Source organism: Candoia aspera, chromosome 3 (assembly GCF_035149785.1).
Source record: "Candoia aspera isolate rCanAsp1 chromosome 3, rCanAsp1.hap2, whole genome shotgun sequence".
Classification (NCBI taxonomy): Eukaryota; Metazoa; Chordata; class Lepidosauria; order Squamata; family Boidae; genus Candoia; species Candoia aspera.
The window spans coordinates 113,965,917-113,981,767 of record NC_086155.1 but is presented as its reverse complement, the minus strand read 5'-3'; the positions used below and the strand labels follow the sequence as shown (position 1 = coordinate 113,981,767).

The window sequence follows — 15,851 nt, the reverse complement described above, 5'->3', positions numbered from 1 at the left end:
AGTATTACCTAAAATATTTGAAAAATAGCATCACACATTTTGAGAGAAGATAAATGGATCCACTGAGGTTCATTAAATCTAACACTGAATTGGACTGATTATGAAACATTTGGATAACCTCAAAATCTAAGAAAGACTTTTCAAGAATAGATGGTCATAGTTTGCTTGGTACTGATGAATTTAGATGCTCTGAGATGTTTATGTGATAATTAACTGCACTTTAATATTTATGCCAATTCATTTCTTTATCAGTGACAATATATCTGAATAAATTGAAAGTAACTTCTCAAAACGTAGCAGACTGCTTCTCATTATTGGGACATTATTAATTTAAAATAGATTCCATAAAATCCTTACAAGTAATGCTTGGAGTAAGATTGCCCTTTGTTTCTAACAGATGTTGTTGAAATATTTCCAGAAATGTAATACCCTCCTGGAAGGTCATTTATTTAAGTTGTTGATACTATTAGAAAGAATCAGCAGGCAAATATATTGTCCCTCATTCTGCAGATGTATTCCCTGCTCTCACTAGATAAGCTTAAATTAAATCTTTGGGCAGAGGAAAAAAGTAATTGCCAGTATAAAAAGCATTTTGAGCTTTTACATCATGCACATCTCTATCTGTGATTGACTCTTTGAGTAAGATGCTGATTTTGACCAAGATTCAACAGTTTCTTTATCATATCTATAAGAAAATTTGCAGTATTTTTCAATCTCACCTTGTTTAAACAAAGAATTCATTATTTTAAGCCTTCTAACTTCACATTCCTTAATGAAAGCTAGGTTTCTCAAAGTTTCTATGGAATAGCATTTTAGTTTCCAAGGTCACAAACAAAAGGAGGGCATTATATCCTACACTGCCCTTTCTATGAGATAATAAAAGAAGTTGGATCAAATTAATTTTTTCAGTTATCAACACACCATTTTTACTTGCCTGTTTTTTTAAATTTGGATAACTGTACTGTCAGTTGTGACACTTGCCTTTCAAATATGAATAGTGCCTATAACAATCAGTTCTGTAGTCAGATTATTATATTCTTCCACCTTACAAACTTATGGAAATGCTAATTTCTAAAGATTCATGTTGCTTGGCCTTGCTTCATATTGGTTATGTGCAGAACCCACTACTTTAGGAACAAAACTTTCAGAGAATTCTGTAACATTCTGTTTTACTTCAGTCCAGATCATGCTGATCTGGCTGTTTTGAAAGCAATCCAGCATGTTCTGGAAGTTCATCCTCCCAACTTGGAAAAAAACTCACCCCCCCCAAAAAAAAACCCCAAGCCAGAAATGTAATCTCCAGATCTCTGGAAAATTAGACTTTGCACATTCGTAGTTCATATGATAACCTACCTTTCATTGGCACCTTGGATGATGCAAAGGCCTTGTCTGCTTGATCTTTGCATCTCAATTCTTCTGGTTGAAAATTGCTCAAATAGTGTCTCAGCGTATTTGGCATACTAAGAAAACGTTGTCTTGATGTGATGTCAGCCCTTCCAGGTAAACCAGACCGGAAACATGAGTAGATGAACTAATTCTACTTTATTGTAAGGCTACATTAACAGGCTACATTAACAGAATCTTGCAAGTCTGAACATACAAATCTCCCAGGGTGGGTCTTTCTTCTTTAGACTGTTACCTTGTCTCTGATTCCCTTTCCTTTTAACTGATTGTTCCCTAGGCAGCATCTCTTCTCTCTGTTTTCCTGTTGTTACCCTCACATTCCATCACATGTGAGCCTTGGGAGGCAGGCCAGTTACCATGAAATTAGTAAGCCAAGATTCTCAAACTTTGGCTTGATTTAGTAGCTTGACATCCATTCAGTGTACTTCACCTACATAGTTGCAAGCTACCATGCTACAGCACAACTTTGGGAATTGATATCCCATAATTGGATACTATAATGCCACTATATACATTGTTAGTAATTACTAGTAATTGCATTTCTAGAAACTGTAGGAAAAATGTTTTAGAATTAACAATGTTATGTAGCAATCAACAGGAGTCAGTGTAGTGTATTGGTTAAAATGTTGGACTAGGAGCAGGGAGACCCAAGTTTCCCCTCAGCCATGAATGCTCATTGGATGACTTTGGGTCAGTCACTCTCAACCCAAACTACCTCATGGGGTAGTGGTTGTGGAGAAGTAGAGAACCTGCGTAAACCATCTTGAACTCCTGTACAGAAGATTGGAAATAAATAAGCTCAGGAGTATATTTTGTTGATATTAGTGAAGGTTACCATCAGATAAGTGGGTATAGAATTGTAGACCTAAACATAATTTATGACAGTAAAATAATGCAAATATTGCTGAATATCCGTGGTTTAAAATTGCAAGTGAACAAATATGCTTGAGTTAGAATAACTCTTGTATGTTTCTTTTTTAGGGAACACTGCACTCACTTATGCTTGTGCTGGGGGATTTGTTGACATTGTCAAAGTCTTGTTGAAAGCAGGGGCGAATATTGAGGATCATAATGAAAATGGACATACTCCCTTAATGGAGGCTGCCAGTGCAGGTCATGTTGAGGTTGCAAGAGTACTTCTGGAATATGGTGCTGGAATCAACACTCATTCCAATGAATTCAAAGAAAGTGCCCTTACACTTGCTTGTTATAAAGGTATGGAATTTTGAAGAATTGTATAGGTTATCATGATACAGTTATGCACATTAATTTAATCTATGACAGTTTTCCAACCTTTCTAGGGAAATGGGGCATATTAGGAATTTGGAGAGCCTATTATTGCACTACCATGGTGAGCATAATAAAAAAAATCTCATGATTTAGAAAAAGCAAATTGGCATGGTTTCTTCTAGCGATTCTTTCTGCATCACTACTTATTTAGGTTTTTAAGTTCCAAACAGAACTCTGGGCTGCGGCTCACTATTACTTATATTTTCTAAGAATGCTAGTAGCTATGTGGAAATCCCAGAAGCATTCTCAGAAGTAAAAAATAATGGATGAGACTGGTGCCTTAGCTTTGCACCAAAATAGTTTCCCATATAAAAAATAAAATACTTTTTAATAGTAAAAATGACAGTGAAGGACTCTGTAAGCACCAGGTTGGAAATTCGGAATCTTGTTCAGATTGCAACGACTGGATTTATTTGGCATGGAATTTATTATAGAAGAGACACAGAATATGCACCTGAACATATCCCATGGCACAAGGAAATATTTAATTATTTAATTACTTTATAAGCCGCCCATCTAACGCTTGGGATTCTGGGCAGCATGCACAATTAAAACAACCAAAAACGAAACAATTTTTTAAAAAGTTAAAAATACAATTAAAAACAAAACTATAACAACAAAAAAGTGGGAGAGTGCATTCTGAGCTTACACACAATACAGTCTTTTAACGGGCTCCATACTTCCATGGGATCCCCAGGCCTGATGGCAGAACTGATTTTTCAGGGTCTTCTGGAAGGCCAAAAAGGTTGGGCCGATCTCACCTCAGGGAGAAAGACTCTCCAGAGGGCGGGTACCATGGCAGAAATTTGTAATAAAATATGCAAGTTATCAGAAAGTTTTTAAGGCTGGGGTGAACTTAAAAACTGCAGTCCACCCCACATTTTCACTTCCAATGTAAATATTTTATAACTCATTATATGTCAATCATAAGAACAGCCTGCTGGACAAGATCAGAAGCTTACATAATTCAGCATTTTTTTTGTTCAAATTCTAATCAGATGATATTTGGAAGGCACAATAATTCCTAAGCATATTAGCACCCTCCTGTTTGTGTTTTGGTAATTTTTAATTTTTATATGCCCCTCTTCATTTAGATAAAAGTGTGATTTACAATAAAAATATTTAAAAATACAATAATAATTCATTAATATTAGGGCTCTGCAGTACTATAGACATGAAGGGAGAAGGGTGATTTGGAGCATGCAGGGATGTTCTTTTTCATCTGTTGGCAATACTTTAAAAAATGTGTCTTTTCCTTGGATTTTAAGAAAAATTCCATATGATTTAAGGAGGTGCCCACCTAATGCAACATGCAAGCCCAATGCATGCTCTGAATCACTTTTTCCCTTTCAAATTCAGATTATTGCACAGCCCTCATTAATATGCAGTCAAAATCATCAATAACACATTAAAATAATAAAATAATGCAACCCTGATTCAAGTAGTTGACAGTATCGTGGTCAGAAAAATGTCCAAACAAGTAATTGTTTAATAGTCATTAGGAAGACTGCGCAATTAGGAAATCATTTCATATAGTGTGTCTCATAACAGAGAATGCCTTCATCATACCACTACTGAACAAGCAGTTTTCAGGATTCATTGTTGAAAATACTGTCTATTCAGGGAATTGATTCAGACTAGAAAACAGCAAAATTCATGCAAAATATTAATAATTATATCCTCCTATATATCCTAATTATATAATAATTAGTACTACTAATTATATCCTATAATTATTAATAATTATAACCTACTGCTAACAAATTTTCTTATTTTTATTTTGTATTTTGAAGGTCACTTAGATATGGTTCGTTTTTTGCTTGAAGCAGGAGCTGACCAAGAGCACAAAACAGATGAGATGCACACTGCTTTAATGGAGGCTTGTATGGTAAATCTTCAATGAAATAAATTTATTTTGATTTTGATGAGGATCTGTTTTCTCTCCCCTCCCTCCCCCCCAGAAGACTTGGTTAGAAAAAACTTTTATGCAAGATTATTGTTCCCAACTATTCATTTTTCATGTGTATTTAAATTTAAATGTATTACCTCTAGTAGCATACAGTGTTAATGCTATTGCTATTTTTCTTAGAATGATAGGTATATGAAAAGCATATACATGCTATCATTTATACCATAAACAGTGGTTTTCAGGCACAATGATTAGGATCGTATTTACTTGAAAGGCAGTAAAAGTGAAGTACATCTCCCTGTTCCTAGAGGATGAAAAGAAATGTCACAGATGTGACAATTGCAGCCTGGATTTACTGTGTGAAGACAGTCATCTTGGCAGGATGGAACCAAGTTCTCTTTTCTCCCTTCTTAGCAATCAATAGATGGGATACAAGGTTGAACAATGCCCAGCAGTATTAAAGGATAAATCAGAGAATTTTTCTGATCATACAGAACAGTTCCTTGGAAGGATGTTTGTGCCATCTCCTTTAACGTTTACTCTTATTTCTTTTAATAGGATGGGCATGTAGAAGTAGCTCGTCTGTTGCTTGACAGTGGTGCTCAGGTGAACATGCCTGCTGATTCATTTGAATCTCCGCTAACACTTGCTGCTTGTGGTGGTCATGTGGAATTAGCCGCTCTATTGATAGAAAGGGGAGCAAATCTTGAGGAAGTTAATGATGAAGGGTATACTCCATTGATGGAAGCTGCACGGGAAGGTCATGAGGAGATGGTGGCTCTATTATTAGCTCAAGGTAAGAGAAGTTGACCTCAAGTATAGCTTAATACTTTTTCTGGCTTTCATTTTTTGTTTTTAAGGAAGTAACATAGCTAGCAAAATATTTATGTTGCTAATACATATTATATGGAAAATACTTGCTGCGTTTGGATATAACCATCATTTAACATTTGGAAAATTATTTAACTCCCCTTTCTTTCTTTTTTGACATTACTTCATGATAAACTTTAGAAGTTTCCAATTCCATTTCATATATATATATATATATATATATATATATATATATGGAATAGCATAGTGGTTAGAGCACCGCCCTTTGATGCAGGAGACTGGGGTTTGAATACCGGCTGGTATCTACCATACCTGTAGGGGTCCTTGAGCAAAGACCCCCTAATGTTTCACCTGCCTACCTCGGATATGACAATGACATGACTAAGAGAGTCATTCTGGCTCAGAGGCCCCCTGGATTAACAAGGTCTGTGCCAGATGTTGGGGAACCAGGATAATCTGACAATAAGTGGGCTACTGGAACAAACAAACATGGACAAGACAAGAGAACCTGGAATTGATGGAATGCTACTACAACAGTAGACCTAATGAGAGGGGATATATGAAATGTATGAGAGAACTATGGATGGATAGAAGACCTACATCCACACTAACTGAGAAACTGCTAGTTACCCAACGCTTCAACATAGTGAAGAGAAAGCTGATGACTTGGGATAGATCAACTACACATTACCTCCTGGACTCAAGAAGACCCAGAAGAACAACTAGATGTGCAGCCAATACCTGAAGCTGGAATGCCACTGCCACCCCTTCCATTACAGAGCGCAGCAGCTGAAATGAAGCATAAGATCATGGATAAACTAGCTACAGTCAACCCTTGAGAGTGATTACGAAGGCTCAGTCTAGAAGTACCATCAGATAGTTTGGTAGAAAATGCCAATAGAGCCCTCACAACAATCCCTACTACCATCATAACTCAAACCAATGAACTGGTATATACTACAGCCGCAATAATCCTGGAGATGCTTGCCTACACAATCAAGAAGAACAGCAGTACATACCCCCACCCCCGGAAAATGAGGTTGGAGGCTAAGGTCAAGGCAACTTGGAGAGAAGCTAGCCAGCTGGTGGAAATACACAAGGGTGTGGAGATGAAGGATAAAACTCAGCTACTGAAAAAATACAAGGCCTGACTCCATCTGAAGCCCTAGAGACTGCTAAACAAAGGCTCACAGCACTGGCTACCAGGCTAAGGAGATACACTAGAGGAGCAGAGGCCAAGAAGATAAATGCCCTATTCTCCAAAGAACCATCCAAGGCATGCTCCCAACTGCAGTGCAACCACACAGTAACAGCAGAGCCACCAACAGCAGAAACTGAACTGTACTGAAGAACATATGTGTAATGGTTGCCTAATCCCAAATACTCAGTCTCACAAGCCCGGGCTTAAAGATAACTGATTTATTAAAGGAATAGTATGCAAATACAGAGAAAGCTGAGAATGAGCAAAAGCGCGCCAAATACAAACTTAAAAGCCTTGCTTCCAACCCAGTCCCGCCCCGAGCGCTCGTTAGCAACCACCCCCTCCCAGGTGCTAGCAACCGTTACATCTGCCTGAGAAAGTAACCTTGAACAGAGTTGCAAACCCAAACATACATCAAAGTAGCAAAATAAAGAACACAGCAATAATGGAAAATACCAGCAAACGTTCAAGCATGTAAGACACGGATTGATGGTTTGACATGTGAAACGTTATGATGTTAACAGAACATTGAAATGGTAAACATGACATATCGCCCCCCTAAAAAAATGCTAAGGAGCCGGCTTGTCCGGATAGGCAAGAGTGAAAACGAGCAACAAGGTCGGGAGAGCGAACATCGTGAGCAGAAACCCATTCAGGAGGAGGAAAATGTTTCCAACGGATGAGATACTGCAAAGTGGAGAGCTGGCGGCGTGAGTCAAGGATTTCGTTAACTTCGAAGTGTTGTTGATTATCGATCATGATGGGAGGCGGTGGGGTTGGCTGGGGATGCCAATGGTCCGACTGCAGGTACGGTTTGAGTAAGCTGCAATGGAAAACAGGATGCAATCGTTTCAGATTATGGGGCAGATCAAGTTTAAAAGTAACAGGGTTAATTTGTGCAATAATAGGGAAAGGATCAACAAATTTAGGACCAAGTTTTTTCGAGGGTTGTAGTGATTTGATGAATTTTGTGGATAGATAGACTTTATCCCCCACAGCAAACGTAGGTTGGGGGGAGCGTTTGGCATCTGCATGTCTTTTATAGGTGGTTTGGGCATGGCAAAGGGCTCGTTGGATGTTTTGCCATGAGTCTTTTAGAGTTTCAGCCCAGTCAGTGAGAGAGGCTGGCAGTGATTGTGGATGCGGGAGTTTGGGTATCGGGACGAACTCACGGCCAAAGACAGCTTTAAAAGGAACTTGTCCAGTGCTTTGATGTACGGCGTTGTTATAGGCAACTTCAGCAAATGGGAGCAGGTCCACCCAGTTGTCCTGTTGATAATTGACGAATGCCTGCAAGTATTGTTCCAGTGTTGAATTAACAGCCTCAGTAGATCCATCCGTTTCCGGATGCCACACAGTGGAGAGGGCTTGTTCGGTGCCAAGCAGTTTTAAAAATGCCCGCCAAAATTGTGACGTAAATTGTGAGCCCCTGTCACTCACCAAACGGGCAGGGATTCCGTGAAGGCGGTACATGTGTACGAGGAATAGGCGTGCCAGCTGTTGCGCAGTGGGGATGGAAGTGCATGGGATAAAATGCGCTTGTTTTGAGAAAAAGTCCTTTACTACCCAAATGACTGTTTTTCATTGACTGGGTGGGAGGTCAACAATAAAATCCATGGATATGTCCTGCCATGGGTAGGACGGGGTTGCCACAGGCTGCAGAAAGCCTTGAGGCTTGCCAGTTTTGCGCTTGGTTGTTGCGCATACAGGGCAAGCAGCTACATAAGCTTTAAGGTCCTTTAGAAGAGTTGGCCACCAGAATTGACGTTTGATGAGGTGAAGGGTTTTAAGGCACCCAAAATGTCCAGCCAATTTATCGTCATGGCAGCGCTGGAGGATCGTCTTTCGTAAAGCCTCAGGGACATACAGACGATCATTTCGCCAGGCAAAGTCCTCAGTAAAAGTTACAGTGTGTAAGTTCGCCTGTAACCAAGTGTCAGATTTCAGGTGGAAAAGCAACTGTTGTTTCAAGTCTGATGGAATTGGCAAACGCGCCGGACGGGAGGGAGGCGGAGCGGTCTGGCGTTGAGCCTGTTGCGCTCGCGTCTGACTGCGTGTTACAGCTGCCAAACTCAATTGCTTTTCAGTCCATACAGTACCCTGCACCGTTGGCCCAGGGCCAGCAGCTTGGGGTCTGCGTGATAAAGCATCTGCTAAAAAGTTTTTCCTGCCTGGTATAAATTTGAGTGTGAAATCAAAGCGACTGAAAAATTCAGCCCATCGAAGTCGTTTGGGGCTGAGTTTTCGACTGGTGTTTAATGCTTCCAGGTTCTTATGATCAGTCCACACTTCGAAAGGGTGGGAAGCCCCTTCTAACAAGTGACGCCAGGTTTCCAGGGCTGTTTTGACAGCAAAAGCCTCTCTCTCCCAAACATGCCACCTTCTCTCTGTTTCTGTGAACTTGCGAGAGAGATAGGCACAAGGTTTTAAAGTGCCAGATTGGTCTGCTTGAAGCAGAAGTGCTCCGATGGAGGAATCAGAGGCATCAACCTGCACTACGAAAGGTTTAGTTGAGTCAGGATGCTGCAAAATAGGTTCGGTGGTGAAAGTCTGCTTGAGCGCATCGAATGCTTGTTGGCAGGCTGGGGTCCATTTCAGGAGTGCTCCTGAGTTCTTTGAACGTCGCGTATCCCCCTGAGCTTTAGTTTTTAATAGTTCAGTAAGGGGAAGGGCGGTTTCAGCAAAATTTTGGACAAATGCTCTATAGAAATTGGCGAATCCAAGGAAACTTTGTAATTGCCGCCTGGTACGGGGAGGTTCCCATGCCAAAATGGCTTCAACCTTGGCAGGGTCCATCTCAATGCCCTTTGCTGAAATTCTATATCCCAGGTAATCTATTTGTGATTGATGGAAGGCACACTTAGACAGTTTCGCATACAACTCTGCTTTTCTCAGTTTAGCAAGCACTTGACGCACCAAGTGAATATGTTCTGCCATGGTTTCAGTATAAATCAATACATCATCCAAATATACTAGTACCCCTTTAAATAGGTGGTCATGCAAGACCTCATTGATGAGTTGCATAAAAACCCCAGGTGCCCCAGACAGACCAAAAGGCAACACGTTGTATTGGAAAGCCCCGAGAGGACAGTTAAACGCTGTTTTCCACTCATCCCCTTCCCTTATGCGAATGCGAAAATAGGCTTCCCTTAAATCTAATTTTGAGAAGATTTTGCCTCTGGCCAGATGTGATAACATATCTTTGATGAGGGGTAAAGGATATTTATTTAATATTGATACTGCATTGAGCCCGCGGAAATCGGTACATAGTCTCAAAGAACCATCCTTTTTTGGTCTAAAGAGAACAGGTGCCCCCACCGGGGAGTTTGCTGGCTCAATGAAACCCCTAGCTAGGTTTTTGTCAATGAATTCCCTCAGCGTAGCCAGCTCTTTAGGAGACATGGCATAGATTTTTGGGTGAGGCAATTTCGCATTGGGCAGAAATTCAATGGCACAGTCTGTCTTTCGGTGAGGCGGTAAGCGATCTGCTTCCTTCTCTCCAAACACATCTGCAAAGTCTTGGTATTGCTTAGGCAGTCCTTCTAGGGGTTCAAGTGTTTGTACCGTGGTGGTAGCCACCCGTCCACCCTCAATATCCTCCAATAAGTCTTTTTCTGGTGCTTTATAAAATCCATCAGCAAACGTTATAGTTCTATGCAGCCAGTTGATAAAAGGATTTTGTTGTACGAACCAAGGCATTCCCAAAATGACTAAAGGACCCCCCACTGATGACAAAAGGTAATTTCTCCCAATGGGTACCCATTTGCAAAGCCACCAGTCCTGTGGAGTGGGTGACTGCTTTTCCCCCAGCCATAGTTCCATCCAATTGCGTGAAGACCATTGGCCGTTGCAAAGGGAACGTGGGCAGTTCTAAGGCGGCTACAACATCGGGATGCATTAGCGAACATGAACAACCCGAATCTAGCATAGCCCAGACTTCAACAGTTTTGGTTCTAGATCCCAATTTCACTTTGACAGTCAGTGTAGGAAAATTCCCACTCAGCGAATCGTGGTCGCGCCCGGTTTCTTCCACCTGCCCAACGGCGCCCTTCAGAGCAGGTGGTAGCCTTTTCCCGCCGGCTGGTCGAATTGTAATTCCTCCTCCTCTTCCCCAAATGGGAGGTCTGAAGGGTCGATTTCTGCGCAGGCAGCCCTCATCTTATGCGGTAATGATGGCGATTTTCCCGACGATTTCCCTGGCCGTTCCTCCGGTCTGCGTCTCGGGCATGAAGTGGCACGATGCCCTTCCTTCCCGCATCTCAGACACTGACCTTTTGCAAATCGTCGTTCTCTTTCTTCCTCCCAACTTTTCGTTTTAGGGCGGCTTGAAAATCCCATGGCACGAGCCCCTTTACTTGCTCTGCCTTGCCTCAGTTCCTTGCTATGGGCGAACGTTTCTAGAGCGTTTTCTGCGCTGCCCGCCAACTGTATCCACCCATACGTTTTGGGATCGTCCCGACACAAAGCCCACCGGAGGACTTCCGTCTCCAGTCCTTGTTTAAACATTTCCACTAAAGTTGACTGGGACCAATCCTCCACCTTTCCCGCCAGGGCTTTAAATTCCAAAGCGTAGTCTGCGACGGAGAGGGTTCCCTGATAAAGTTTTTTCAGTGCTCTTTTCGCTCTCTCTTGGCCCAAGGGGTCTTCAAAATGCTGTTTTAGTGCCCCCAGAAACTCATCAAAGTCCTCTAACTCCGTAGCTTCTGTTTGGCATAACTGCACATACCAATCCGCTGCCCTCCCCTTCAGCTTGTTGGCAATAATATTAATTTTACCCTGTTCTGAACGAAAACATCGCCCCCAATCTTCCATATAATGTCTAGCATTGGTAATGAAAAAAGAGAGCGTGGTAGGGTCGCCATCAAACTTTACCCCAAACGGTGGAAGGGTTCTTATCGGCTCCGTCGGCTGTGATTGCTCCGCAAACGTCAACGCACATCGAGCCCCCAGTGGTGGCTGATCCCTGGTTGCTCTCGACTCCTTTCCCCTCGATTGTCGGGAAGCCCGAGTCCTACTTCTTCCCCTGAGTGACGGGGACCTCTCTCTCGGGTTAGCCAGTTGGGTGGGGTCTTCTTCCCAATCTTCCTGCAGGGACCCCAACCCTCTGGGGATATCCTTCAGGAGGGCCACTATCACGTCCATTTTATCCTCTATTGTTTTCATGCGGGCAGGGGTGACAGGCTCTTCTAAGGGTCCAGTGGTCACTACCACCCTCGGTGATAAGGGGATTTCATGTTCCCAGGATGGCTGTGGTGATTCCCTCCCCGTTCTTGCTTCCACCTCGGGTTGGAGTTCACTCCTTGTAGCACCCTGCACCGCCAACAATAGATCATCCAATTGGGCATCCCGCCTATCTCGATGTGCTGCCCTTTGGGCTCGCGAACTCGGAGCTACCAGGGTCTTTGTCGAGTCCGGCTCTTCGCTCCCATCACTCTCGCGCAGCTGAGGTTCTGTCATCGCTAGCGCTCCCCTTTACCCAAAACTTGGATGGGGCTAGCGGAAGATGATATAAATGATTCTCAGCTTTATGTAATGGTTGCCTAATCCCAAATACTCAGTCTCACAAGCCCGGGCTTAAAGATAACTGATTTATTAAAGGAATAGTATGCAAATACAGAGAAAGCTGAGAATGAGCAAAAGTGCGCCAAATACAAACTTAAAAGCCTTGCTTCCAACCCAGTCCCGCCCCGAGCGCTCGTTAGCAACCACCCCCTCCCAGGTGCTAGCAACCGTTACATCTGCCTGGGAAAGTAACCTTGAACAGAGTTGCAAACCCAAACATACATTCCAAAGTAGCAAAATAAAGAACACAGCAATAATGGAAAATACCAGCAAACGTTCAAGCATGTAAGACACGGATTGATGGTTTGACATGTGAAACGTTACGATGTTAACAACATTGAAATGGTGAACATGACAATATGGGAGAAAGAAAAGACACGTAACACCAGTACAAAGTGGCTGCAGGACCTGAGAGCAGACCACAGCAATCTCCCAGAACAGGAACCAGCCACCATCACAGTAACAGACATCCAGCAGCGGGTCAAGAACATGAAGAGCTGGACAGCACTTGGCCTGGACATGATCCACACCTACTGGCTAAAGAAACTAACAGCAGTGCATTGAACACCTAGCAGCACAGATGAACCAGCTGCTAGCAGCAGGCTCCCACCCAGACTGGCTAATGGAAAGAAAGAAAGTGCTGATCATGAAAGACCCCTACAAGGGAACAGCACCATCCCACTACCAGCCAATAACCTGCCTCCCCACAACATGGAAGGTCCTATCAGGTATCATATCCACCAAGCTACAGAACCACATGGGCTAGTACATGAGCACAGCTCAGAAGGGCATTGAGAACCAACACCAGAGGCTCAAAACACCAGTTGCTCATAGATAGAGCAGTCGCCCAAGACTCAAGGTCTAGACAGACCAATCTGAGCACAGTCTAGATTGACTATAGGAACATCTACAACTCAATGCCACTCACATGGATCTGTGAATGCCTTGCACTATACAAACTCAACAGGACGCTAAGGACCTTCCACAAGAACTCAGTGGGATTGCGGAAGACAACACTGGAAATCAACTCAAGACAGCTCACACAAGTGGCCGTCAAGTGCGGCATATACTGCGACATATACCAAGGTGATGCACTGTCCCCACTGCTGTTCTTCGAAGGCTTGAATCCTCTTAGCCAGATAATCAGAAGGACTGGATATGGATACAGGTTCAAGAGTAGAAGTGCCATCAGCCACCTCATCTATACAGACAACATAAAGCTGTATGCTAAGAGTGAACAAGACATCGATTCGCTGATCCACCTGTCATGGATCTACAGTGAAAACATTGAGATGTCATTTGGACTGGAGAAGTGTGGCTAGATGGTAGCAAAGAGAGGGAAGGTAGTTAAACCTGATGGGGTGGAACTACCAGCGGCCCACATAGCAGACAGACTGTTCTGGTTAGACTCAGACAACCAGTAGAATTCAGAAATCTTTATTTACAAGCAAACTATTTACAGTAGCAATGTCCTTTATTAAATGTCAGTTCAAACCCAAGCGGGCAATGGTGGAACGCTGGGCAAAATGATGTTGCCAGGATCAACTGGCGACTGGACAGGACTTGGCCGACGATGGCGGCAAGGCTACTGGATAGGACTCGACTGGAGGCAGCAGCGAGACAGCTGTAGATCACAGCAAGACGGCAAGGCAAAACTTGGCTAAGGATTGCAGCGAGGGGGCAAGACTCGGCTTGACTGGACTCTGCAGCAGGGCAGCAAGACTTGACTAGGCTGGGCTTCTGGGCAAGGTGGCAGGACTCGACTCTGGACTTTGGGGCAAGGCGGCAAGCTTCAACTCGGCTGGGCTTCTGGGCAAGGCAGCAAGATTCGACGCGGCTGGGCTTCTGGGCAAGGCGGCGAGACTCGACTCAGCTGGGCTTCTGGGCAAGGCGGCAAGACTCGGCTAGGCTTCTGGGCAAGGCGGCAAGACTCGACTTGGCTGGACTTCTGGGCAAGGTGGCAATAAAGGACACGATGGGGCTTCAATGCAAGGTAGCAGGGCAGAATGCGGAAGGCTGGGAAGGCTCTGGTTCTGTAGTGGCTATCGGGCAAGGTTCCGAGGATGATTCTGGCTTGTCTCTAAAAGAAGCTGTTAGCTTAGTGGAATGTTTGTTTCCGGCCATCCGATCCACACGCTGGCTCCTTTTTATCTGGTTCTTTTCACACCATTGCCCTTCTGGAACCAATCCAGCTTCTATCTGTTTGGCGTGCTTTTTGGCTCGCCTTTCCCTTGCACTGATTGACAGTTTTAAACCGGGCTCCTGTTTTCCTCCAATCAGGTGCTCAAGACTTTCCCGCTTTGCTGAATCACCCTGAGTTTCAGTTTCCTTGTTTTGCTCAGCATAAGTTTCAGCTTCCCCCTCCTCAACCTCAGAGTCAAACTCAAACCTTACACATACAGACCAGCTACAAGTACCTTGGTATCCCACAGTGACATGGGAACTACAATGAGGAGGCAAGGAAGACAGCAACATCCAAGTACCACCAAAAGATAAGACAGGTCCTGAAGAGCAACTCAATAAGAAGAACAAGATCGGCACCATCAATACGTACGCCCTGCCAGTCATCAGATACCCTGTTGGTATAGTGAGCTGGCCAAAGGAGGACATGGAGGCTGCTGATGTGAAGACCCAGAAGTTCCTCACAATGTATGGAGGTTTCCACCTCAAGTCCAGAGACTGTACACCAGCCAGAAAGAGGGCAGGCAGGGTCTGTTGAGTGTTGAAGCCACTGTTCTGGACGAAACTCAGAGTATCCAGGATGTTACCCAAAGATGAGCTGCTGAGAGAATGCCTGAGGCAGCAGCAGACATGGAGGGAAGATAAGCAGAGGAAGTGCCACGGCTAGACAAGACCCTGCATGGGATGTACCATCAACAGATAGCTGAGGTGGCTGACCTTGGGAAATCCTACCAGTGGCTGGAAAGGGCTGGACTAAAAGACAGCGCTGAGGCACTGATCATAGCAGCGCAAGAACAGGCACTAAGCACCAGATCCATAGAAGCAAGGTCTACCACACTAGACAGGACCTAAGGTGCAGACTGTGCAGAGAGGCCTCAGAGACAGTCCAACCCATAGTGGCAGGGTGTAAGATGCAGGCAGGAACAGCATACATTGAATGGCACAACCAAGTAGCTGGCATTGTGTACAAGAACATCTGCACAGTGTATGGGCTAGACCCTCCCAAGTTCAGATGGGAGATTCCACAGAAGGTCATGGAAAATAACAAGGTTAAGATCCTGTGGGACTTCCACATCCAGACAGACAGGCAGGTACTGGCCAGTCAACCAGACTTCGTGGTACTAGACAACAACCAAAAGACAGCAGTGGTGATAGGTGTAGCAGTGCCAAGTGACAGCAACATCAGGAAGGAGTATGAGAAGCTGGAGAAGTACCAGGGCCTGAAGGAAGAACTAGAAAGGATGTGAAAAGTAAAGGCCAAAGTGGTCCCAGTGGTGGTAGGAGCACTCGGGGCTGTGACTCCTAAGCTGAAAGAGTGGCTCCAACAGATCCCAGCAACAACAGCATAGCTCTCTGTTCAGAAGAGGGCAGTGCTATGAACAGCTAAGATACTACACAGAACCCTCAAATTCCCAGGCCTCTGGTAGAGGACCTGAGATTGAGGAAGACACATACCACCCATAGGGATGAGGG

General features: G+C 43.8%; 1 protein-coding gene across 3 annotated transcripts in view; it reads left to right on the top strand.

The window, feature by feature from the left end:
- Window positions 1–15,851, top strand: part of ANKHD1 (ankyrin repeat and KH domain containing 1) — a 119,859-nt gene that overhangs the window by 30,755 nt on the left and 73,253 nt on the right. For all 3 annotated transcript variants that reach the window (XM_063298657.1, XM_063298656.1, XM_063298659.1), the window contains exons 6-8: window positions 2,386–2,619; window positions 4,488–4,582; window positions 5,162–5,399. In XM_063298657.1, the coding sequence (XP_063154727.1) occupies window positions 2,386–2,619; window positions 4,488–4,582; window positions 5,162–5,399 (567 nt within the window). The remainder of the gene's footprint in view (window positions 1–2,385; window positions 2,620–4,487; window positions 4,583–5,161; window positions 5,400–15,851) is intronic.